This window comes from Leptopilina boulardi, unplaced genomic scaffold, assembly GCF_019393585.1.
Source record: "Leptopilina boulardi isolate dan_hultmark-lab unplaced genomic scaffold, ZJU_Lbou_2.1 LbouV2_408, whole genome shotgun sequence".
Taxonomy (NCBI): Eukaryota; Metazoa; Arthropoda; class Insecta; order Hymenoptera; family Figitidae; genus Leptopilina; species Leptopilina boulardi.
Window position 1 is genome coordinate 2,137,369 of NW_026137983.1, and position 10,668 is coordinate 2,148,036.

Here is a 10,668-nt window from a genome sequence, read left to right on the forward strand (position 1 = left end):
TCTTCATGATAATTTAATGGATTCAACTTTTACATTATTGAGTGACACATGAAATAAGAATGATATACCACTTTCCCAAAAGTCATACTCTTTAATAATTAGTCATTGAGCAACTTGTTTGATGATCGGAAGGTTAATATACCTCTGTCATTATTTCTAACATGTTTAATTATGAGACATATACGCACTAGAAAAAGAAATATCTTTATAAATAGATTGTATATGTATAATTACTTTTAAAAGGTTTAAAATATCTTCTGAAACTATCTTCCCTCACAGCACCAGATATCCTAGGATATTCTAAAAACATCCCTTGGATATCCTAGGGATACCCCAGGGATATCCTAAGGATACTTTAAGGATATCCAAAGTAGCGGCGGTTAGGATATCCTAGGGATATCTAAGGATGTCCCTAGGACGTCCCAGGGATATCCTAATCATTTCCTCGGATATTATTAGGATATCCTGTGGATATCCCTGGAATAATTAGGGATGTCTTTAGGACGTCCTAAGGATATCCACAAATTAATTAAATAAAAATGGAATACATATTTTTTGGATGTATTTATAATGTATTTCCAAGATATCTAAAATGTACTTTCGCTGCGTGTGTTAGAACAAAAATTTTTCATTTGGTCAGTCCCATAAAAAACGAATTTAAAGTGTCGAAAATCGCATTTTTGGCTTAAATATATGCTCTAATTATCAACTTTAAGGCCCAGATTTGAAAGATGATTGACAATCACGGGAAACCTATTTGTATCAAAAAATCGCTATCTCAAATACTCAAAATTTGAATCATAATGATATCCAAGAATATCCCCACGATATCACTAGGATATCCCTGTAATATCCCAGGAATATCCCAGGGATATCCCCAAGATATCCCAGAATATCCTCAGTATATCCCCAGGATATCCCAAAAATATCCTACGTAACGGCGGTTTGGATGTTCTGAGGATATCCTCAGGATATCCTATGGACGTTTTCAGGATATACTACATTAGTTTAGGATATCCTTAGGATATCCTTTTTTTATGAGGGTTACATCTTAAAAACTAATTTATCGAATTTATATTTAACAGAATTTTATAAAATAAACCCTTTAAAACGTAACGGAATTTTTATATTGTAAAATTTTCATTTAGCCGAACTTTGTAAAGCAGGCTATACAATTTACAAATGGTATATACAATATGTAATTTTCTTTTTCATCGAAACTCCAGTTTCTCGCATTGTCATTTCAAATGTATAACGTTTAATTATCATTTGATCGAAATTGCAAATGTCCTACCAAACAATCGACAAAAAGATTTAGGCGCAAATTTTTAAATTGTCCAATCAGAAAATATCAAGAAAATTGTGATTGGCCAATTTTAAAATTCGCGCCAAAATATTTTTTTCGGTTGTTTTTTCGGACATTTGCAATTTCGTTCGAATGAAAAATGAACGTTTTAAAAGTTATTTAAAATAACAATTCAAAATTATTATAGTGTGACCTCCATTATCCGAACTAACCAATGTAGGATAGAGTTCGGATAGTAGAAGTTTAAAGTGTTTTTATATAATTAAAGTAAAGCAATAAAACAGTTACACTATATATAATTAATTTAATATAATATTTTAAATTTACATATATATATATATATATATATATATATATCTTCCTATATTACAAAAAGATATCGCCGCCGCCGCTGTTTCAAGAATTCTTGACCTTCAGGTTAGGTTAGGTTAGGTCAGGTAAGGCTAGGTTAGTTTAGATCAGGTTAGATTATACCCTCAAAATTAGGTCAAATATTGCGGGTCAAAAGGTGAACATAACCTTAAAATTAGGTCAAATATCGCAGGTCAAGAGGCGAACATAACCTCAAAATTAGATAAAATATGAAGCTCCTCCCTCCCCCACTCCCTCCTTTACAAGATCTACGACCCATAGAGGTCATAAGTCAAGAGGCAAACATAACCTCAAATTATGATGCTCCCCCACCCCCCTTTCCCGCAAGTCAGTGGCCATAGTTCAAGAGGCAAACATAACCTCAAAATCAGGCCAAATAGGGTACAAGGAATTTCGAGGTTCTCCGAAAAATACATAATTTTAAGTTAAATTATTAAAAAATGAAGTTTTAAAGAGTGGCATTTTTATCAAAAATGAAAACAAACATGGTGGCGCATACACAGACGTTGCTTGAGTGTTTTAGTGCTCCAGTAAACAGCGCCAATTCGAGCGAGTGGCCACTGAATAAACTATGATTAAATACATTATTTTACTATTTATTGCTTTATTTTTTATTATTTTTGCATTAAGTTTTAGTAAATGAGTAGAACAGCGAGATTCTTTGTACCAAAATAAAATCATTTTCTATTTCAGAGAAAGTTTCAAACCACAATAAAACGTTCTTTGTCCACATACCCTTAATTTAAATTGCAAACGAAATCTTTTAATTTATTACAGATTGTATACTATTATATTTGTAAAAATTGTTTCTTAAAAAAGACCAAATGAAAGCTACACTCATAGCCGAAACATGTAATTGATATTTGAACACTAAACAAAAATCTGTTAACTATATATTAAAAAAGACAATTGAAATGTTTATTATTAAAAATAATAATGAAAAAAGAGAGAGTTCAAAAAAAACTTAATAAAATATAATATTATGAATTAATGTTAAACAAATAAAGAATCTCACCTGGACTTGTCTGCCACGATAGTCCACCGATGAACATTTTCCTAGAAAAGAAAGATGAATCCATCAGCATGATCATCGCCTGTCGTCGATGAAATGATAGAAGCGGAACAAGCGAAGGAAATTGAGAACAGGAGAACTGCCGGCAGAGGGTAACTTCCGGTTACAAGAACCACCTGGGCAGTCTCCGTTCCTCGACGACAGGTGTCACCACACATCAACCAACAACTGAACTCCCGAACAAATAAAAAAAACGTCTATTTACTTCCCGCACGTGTTTAATGATGAAAACAGAACAACACCGAAACTTAAACAAATTTGCTTTTTTTTGACATTCTCATTAACTGAGAATTTTTTTTTTTTTTAAACATTTTTGACTCCAGGGATGTTGACTTCTCCCTATTTTTTTTTTCTCTTGCCCGAACAAGAAAATTTCTCCTTTCCCTCGTTGCCAGGATTCACTTAAAATCGATCGCGAATGCAATCTGACTAATCCTCGATCGCTCGGAGTTCAAACGGGACGAGCACTCAATGCGGGTCTGCCACTCGAGATTATCGATAACGAACCACTTTAAAACTTCGGTGACTTGGTTTCGAAGCTATTTCGCTTTCTCTCATTCGTGGGTATTTGCGCTTTCTTCCTCGAATATTGATACCAATGCTTTTCATGCCTGATATTACGTTTACCGAGCAAACTATTCTAAAATTTCTAGCTAATCATTTTTTTAACCCCAACCTCTACTATTTCTAAAAAAAATAAAAAAAATTCAGTTATAATAAATGATAATGATACTTATAGTGAGATTCTTCGTGCAGAAAAATATAATGAAAGTGAATTTATTTATAGGAATGATTTGAAAAAATTTCAATAAATTCGTAAGCATTTAGAAAATTTAATTCTTGTTTTAAAAATACATATATATACTAATCCTCTACCTATTGTGACTTATTACCACTCCAGTGCTATGGATTGTAATACCCATAGTCTCCACTAGGCGTCCAAATAGACGATTTTAGACGATAACGGTCACATGAGTATAGGCAGAGGGTTAATATCGAGATAACACATTCCTGTATAACGGAGAGTCACGTGAGGAAACATTGATTTTCCGCGACTGACGCCGAAATACTAACCTCCAGCAAGACTAAATTCTTTCAACTTCCTGTTTACATTTTACATGTTTTCAAATAATTTTTTTTTTTATCTTACATATATATTTCCCCACAATGAAAAAACAAATAAAATATAAATATTTAGAAATAATGGATAATTGTGTCGAAATATAATATGATAGATTTTAATCGTATCATATTTCGACACAATTATCCATTATTTCTAAATATTAATATTTTTTTATTGAATTTTTCTTTACTATTCCGACATTCTTAAATAAAAAAAACCGTTATCTCTAATAATATATTTGAAAGAAATATAATGAATTTTAATATATAATGAACTAATATAATTTTAATCTAATACTTAAATTTCAAGCTCTAATGTTGTAAATTCTATTGAAAATCCATTAAGTTCCATGGACCAAATGTATGCAAGTTTATTTGACGTTAAAATGGTTGTAAACTTGATACGCGAATATATAACTGATAAGGCAAAAAGCTTGTTTCATTTATACTGTTATCTTTTGCAAAAAATTACTATTAACTTTACTAATAATAAGTGAGCTATAAATAATAATAAAAAAGAAATTTAAAAAAGAAATATTCTTAATAACAAAAATTCGGTTTTTAATCTGCAACAAAAATGAAAATAAAAAAGTAGTATTTGAATTAATAAAATTTTTTAAATTTTATTACAAAAATAATGAATCATAAAATTGACTAAAATTGAATTTAATATTATCTCCAAGAAGAAAATTCTTTGAAAATTTTTAAAAGAGGATGTAATTACAAATCTCGTATAATCTTATCAGAAATGTAATTAGGTTCTGTTTACACTTGCATCAAAACACTGTGCAATCTTGTAGCACAATCTTGGTCAATTATCTAATTACCGCTGGTAGAAAATTATTTTCTTGTTAAATACTGCATTTTTATTCTCTTTTTTTTTGTATTGATTTTTCTATTCTCTAAACAAGTATATATATATAGATACAGTACTAAATCAGCTGTTATAATTTTAAATATTGTCAGATGTAAGAATTATTTTGAATCTTCAGAGAGAATAAATCATTTCATGTTGTCTTAACAGATACAGATTTGATAGATATTTGTCAGTAAATGTTTTGATAATCATTCATATATATATATATATTGTTAGTTCGTCCAGTGTTCATATTACGAAATAGTCATATAAATTGAATTCCATCCTTAAATATCTGTATGTAATGAAATTTTTAAAACATAAATTTATTCATATTAATTTATAATACTTTTAAAATTGAAAAACATAAAAAATGTATTATATTGGTGTTAAATTTTCTATTGATCATTGTTAATTAAATAAAATGAAAATATTTCCATATGGGAAATTTTTATTTTAAAATGAGGATGAGTATCATGAACCTCTTTAATTGTATTAAATTTCATTGATGCTTCATGTTCATCCATTAATTATCAAATTTAACTTGTACTTAAATTATTATTCAACATAGAAACAATTTGAAAAAATTTGATTGAATCGAATTTAATTATATGATAGCTTTCAGGGAAATTTCACTTTTCATTAATATTTCATTAGGAAGTGTTAATTATATATAAACGAAATTAGATCATATCATTAGATATTTAAATATTATGAAATCCATTAACTGTCAAATTATAATGTATTATCATGTATATATATATATATATATACATACATACCTATATATGGTATGTATGTACGCTACAATAATATAAAAATTTAATTCTTCCATTTTTTCCCAGTAATAAGAATTATGAAACGAAAATTAATTTCATCGTCATGTAAGTAGTTTTTGATAGTTTAATTTTTGATGTATTGAAAAATGTGTTGGATTTTAAGTTGACAATATCTAATCAATATTGGAATTACTTCCTATTGGATTCTATCATTTATTTGATAATAAAGGTTCATTTATCTTTGAAACCATTTTTTTTTCCCATACAAATTGAACGTCATAAATAAAAATTCAGTTATTGTGTCATTTCTTTTTAAACTCCAAATTCCCTTATCAATGAATGCTATGAATTACTATGTGCATTCATTAAATTCTGTAATAGCTTTTAATAATTTGTTAAACATGTTTTCGTTAATAACGTTAATGTTTGTTTACAATTTTCATTTGCAAAGTTGGAAATTTGCTTTTGTTTTGATATGCGCATTGTTGGCATTTTGGTCAGCATCCATTGTCATAATGGGGTAATAAGCCCATTTGGATGATAATGTATAATTAAAGTTAATGAGGCACTTCCGGCTTTTCATTCACAAAAAGAAAAGAAATGCAATTGATCCGAGTGGAAGGATTTTTCTAGAGCGTAGGGAGAGGTCAGGTCCTTCTCCCACGTGGTTCGTAACTGACGCGGAGTTATCGACCACGTGACGACGAACCCGTTTGGTTCTCATTCCATCTCCTGCTACCCTACTTCCTAACTCGTGTGTATGTGTATTTTCCAAAAATGTGTTTGTTCACTTTTGTTTTCTTTTTTTTCTTTTGTCAAGTGAAATATATAACAAAGAATGCTCATCATCATTATTGCGAGCGATCGAGGTATAATTTCCAATCAAGAAGAAACGACACCGCAACAAAAACAATCACCGGGGGGCCAATATAATAATAAACACGGGGTAAAATGCAACTCAAAGAACTGAATAAATAAACACAAACATAGCACAATATATCTTGAACACTGTTTACGGGTGGTGCAGGTTGTTGGCTAAGGTGGTCGGTGAAATGAGGGTAAACATTAGCGAAATTCCAAGAGAGAGAGAGATATATAGAGAGAGATGAAACCGGGTGGTTTTTTTTTTTTTTTAAATGTGATCCAATTGGTCGTACCCTGGGTCGTTGGGCACCTCGGCAGGTGACCCGCTGGCCACGATTTCTTGTGTTTGTGGTTCCATTTCAACTCCTGGACACTGTTGTCTTGTAATCAGGTGTCTGAGACTGGGGTCAACGATGAAGGTCGTTCCGGGGAAACTTTGTTTATACAGTATGAGACTCTTTTCTTTCTATTTTTCTTGATATTTTTAATTGGAGATTTCGCGCTGTTGTAGCACGTCGACTCTCGCTCCTTGCGTCTTTCTCGTTTTTCGCCGCTGTTTCTGTTCGCCGGGCCGAGCCGGGGTGCGACGGCTCGGAAACTCGCGGTGCTTTATGTATAGCACGAGCGAGTTCTAGCACACGGTTCTTTCTTTCTTTCTTTTTTTTTTTTGTTTTTCGAAGCACAACCGAGTGCCCGAATATTGTTGATATCGAATCAAAGACTCACGACGACTATTGTAAATTCGACAATTAAAGTTGAATGACGATTAAAACGACAACGTTGACAATGAGCCGACTACTGACTACTAAAAACTAAGGAAGGTCGGCGACTACTGATGACGGGCGGCGGCCGGTACTCGAACGTGCGACGCGCTCTGCGAGAAGTTCGACGCGACACTGCGCTCTTTGCGCGGGGCGGGGGACGCCACCCGGGGGGTGGGGGTTTGCGCGCTTGCGCGATCATAACACAACTGCATAGTATGCGGGACGAGCGATCGGCCCGCCTCCGACAACGGCCTGTTCGCCTGCTAGCGAAAACGTTCCTATCCTGTCCTTCTTTTCCTTTCCTTCCTTCCCATCCATCTGTCCTTCCTGTGGCAGGCTTTCTTTCACTCTCCATATCCACTATTTGTGCCTCTCTCTCTCTCTCTCTCTCTCTTTATTTCTGTCTACCTTCTTTTGGCCGACCACCCGATCGGCTGCACTACTTAACCTCTTTCGGCAATCGAACTGCAAGATGCAAGATATATCCTGGCCAACGAGTTTCTGTCTGCATTATTCCTCTTGTCGAAAGGGTTATTCAAGATATTCAAAATTCTTTTAAGCTTCAAAGTCTTATACTCTCGAACATACTTCACTCTTTAGTATATGTATTCCAAACATTTCTTTGACTGTATTTTTGATAAAAAATATACTTTTTAAATACAGTTTTCATTTGTATAATAGTGATGAGTGGCGGCCAATCACAAAATATGTAGAAAATTAAGGATTCGAGTCTAGAATGATAACATTTTTCTGTATTCAACTTTGTCCTTATTATTATACTAATGGAGGCAATAAACTTTGTTTAAAGCCTTTGCGGATACTTAATTGATGCTATACCTGTGTAATTTATCATTTATTCACTTTCCTTCTTCTCTAATGAGGGACACAATTATGAGTAAGTCTAATTTTGTCGTCTGCGTGCGATTAAAGTTTGGCCGTTAGTTTATTCTGAATTTTTATTTAAATACTTTCTGTTGGAAGTGCAATGATGTTAGTTAAAAAGATAGTAGTGATGAACTTGTTACAAACTACAACTTGTTAGTCCGTGAGCTATAGCGACAGTTTTTAGTGTCTTAATATGATCATGAATGAAAAATAAATCGTTAGACGTTAATTGGCATATGCGTATAATACCAAAAAGGAGTGCTTACCATATACTATAGATTTTCACATGCACAATCAAAAGTTCATAGTGTGGAGTCATAAAAAAAGTAATTTTTGAAATATTGACATCTATGTATAAAAATTTTCGCTTTTTCTTGATTATTTATATATTTTACGGGAAAAGTGAAATGTTAAGAAAAAAATACTTCCATTGAAAATTGCGTAAAAGGGCCAATTGCCTATCAAAATATATTTTGTGATTTTTATAATTTTGTTGTGTTTTATCACAAGAGTCTGGCAAAGTGTATATATAAACATACTAATGAGTGCCCTCTTCTCATAATACACAGACTGAATTAATAAAAAATATTATTATACTGCTGATTCTACACACACCTAAATCCCTAGTAGAAAGTCCCAGTAATTATCGTGGCACTGGACAGTTGCGCTAGAAGCTGTCTAGTAACTTAACACTGCAACTGGCTAATTACTCGAATGGAATGTCACGCTTTTTTCGTCTAGTTATTGTCTAGCCCAACTTGATAAATTCTGATCAACGGTCCGTTAGAAAAACTAGACAAATTATTTCTTTTAAATATTCTCAAAATTTGTCTAATATTAAGATTTAATGTAAGAAACTAATTATACAATAATAAATTATATAATTACATTAATTTTTTTAAATTATAATCTAAATTATTTGAAGAAAATATAATGTATAGTAAATTGTTAAAAGCATAATATTTGTCAATACTGTTTAATTTTTAATTTTAAAAAAAAATTTTACTTGTGTAAAAAGATCACAAATATTTTCTGGTACACTGAAACATCCACTTTTTGATTGCACTGTAATGACGACTGAAACAAATATTTTTGTATTAGTAATTTATTATACAATTATTATTATCAACTTTTAAACACGAAGAGAACGCAATTTCAACGAAAAATCTCGGGGGTAACGGGGAGCGAACACGGGTCCGCTGGGCGCGAGTTACGCACGCTACGCAATCTGCTATACTAAAGATATCCATCAAACGAAAAATATACCAGATATATTTGCATGCTTTATATAAATATTTTTACTATTATCTGCCAAAATACATATTTTAGAATTTTAATTTTTTATAATTTATTGAAAAATAAATTTACACTTGAAATAACAATTTTAATCAGCACAAATTTCATTAAACCATTATTGTATTAAACAATAGATATTTTAAATTTTCTAAAAATTTAATTTTTAATTTTATACAACTTAATTTTAATATTTTATAATTAAAAAATTTTTTAAATTAAGCTATTAATCCACCTATTATTAAAATTATATATTTTATTTAAAAAGATTATAAAAATTTAAGGCATAAAAACATTTTAATTTAAAAAATAAAAAGAGAAATAAAATATAACCTATCTATGTAACAAGGCATATTTTTATTATTGCATTTTGACATTTTTTAAAAATAATTACTATTAAAATTATTATTTATTGTTTTCTAAGTGAAAAACTCAACGAAAACAGTAATTTTTATTGTTTTTTAATATCAAAGGATAGAATTTATAGGTTAGGTTTTCTAAATTACACATTTTTTTCAATATCAATTGAGAATAAACTTTGTTAATAAAAAAATATATGATATATAAATGGAACAATAAATAAAATGCCAATAATAGATAATAGAATAATTTAATTTATAGAAAAGAAAAACATATACTAATATATTCAGAAAACATGTGAATATAGATTTTATATATTTATTATATTAAAATAATAAATTATGTTAATTTATATTTACCTGAATTAATTAGAATTTTATTATTTAAGAAAATAATGAAATAAGGGGCCATTCATTAATTACGTAAGGGTCCTTAGGGGGAGGGGGGTTTATAAAATATCTACATGGTCTTACGTGGGGGGCTGGGGGGTAGCAGCTAATCTTACGTAAGATTTTGCCAAGTATTTTCCATTTGTATTATGATGTAATTAATTTTTTAATTACATTAATATTGTTAAAAACTTACGTAAGAAGGGGGAGGGGGGGTCCGAAAAATCTTATGTATCCTTACATGGGGGTAGGGGGGGTCAAAATTAGCCAAAATCGTCCTTACGTAATTAATGAATGGCCCCTAATATAATAGTTATATGAACACAGATTTCTAGCACTTTTTTGTCTAGTTATTAGACATGTACTGCAGCGCTGCTGCCACGAAAGAAGACGAAAGTATAATTTCTAGAGACACTAGACAGTGCCATTCAAGCAACTGGACAAAAGTTGAATCTAGTCAATTTCAAGTTCAACTTGAATGTTTTCTAAGACTGTTGGTCAAGTAACTTTACAGTAATTGTCTAGTTTGTCTAGAATCAGCGTCCACGAGAAAACCTACTTCTAGTGCTTCCATGACAAATTTCTACTAGGGTAAACTGTGCGAGC

General features: G+C 30.9%; 1 protein-coding gene across 7 annotated transcripts in view; it reads right to left on the reverse strand.

Annotated features, from left to right (window-relative positions):
* Positions 1–7,260, reverse strand: part of LOC127289355 (RNA-binding protein Musashi homolog Rbp6) — a 999,297-nt gene extending 992,037 nt beyond the window's left edge. For all 7 annotated transcript variants that reach the window (XM_051317240.1, XM_051317237.1, XM_051317245.1 and 4 more), the window contains exons 1-2: positions 6,665–7,260; positions 2,694–2,734 (exon numbers count right to left, since the gene is read on the reverse strand). In XM_051317240.1, coding sequence (XP_051173197.1) covers positions 2,694–2,734; positions 6,665–6,729 — 106 coding nt within the window. In that variant the 5' untranslated portion in view covers positions 6,730–7,260. The remainder of the gene's footprint in view (positions 1–2,693; positions 2,735–6,664) is intronic.
* Positions 7,261–10,668: the final 3,408 nt, after the last annotated feature.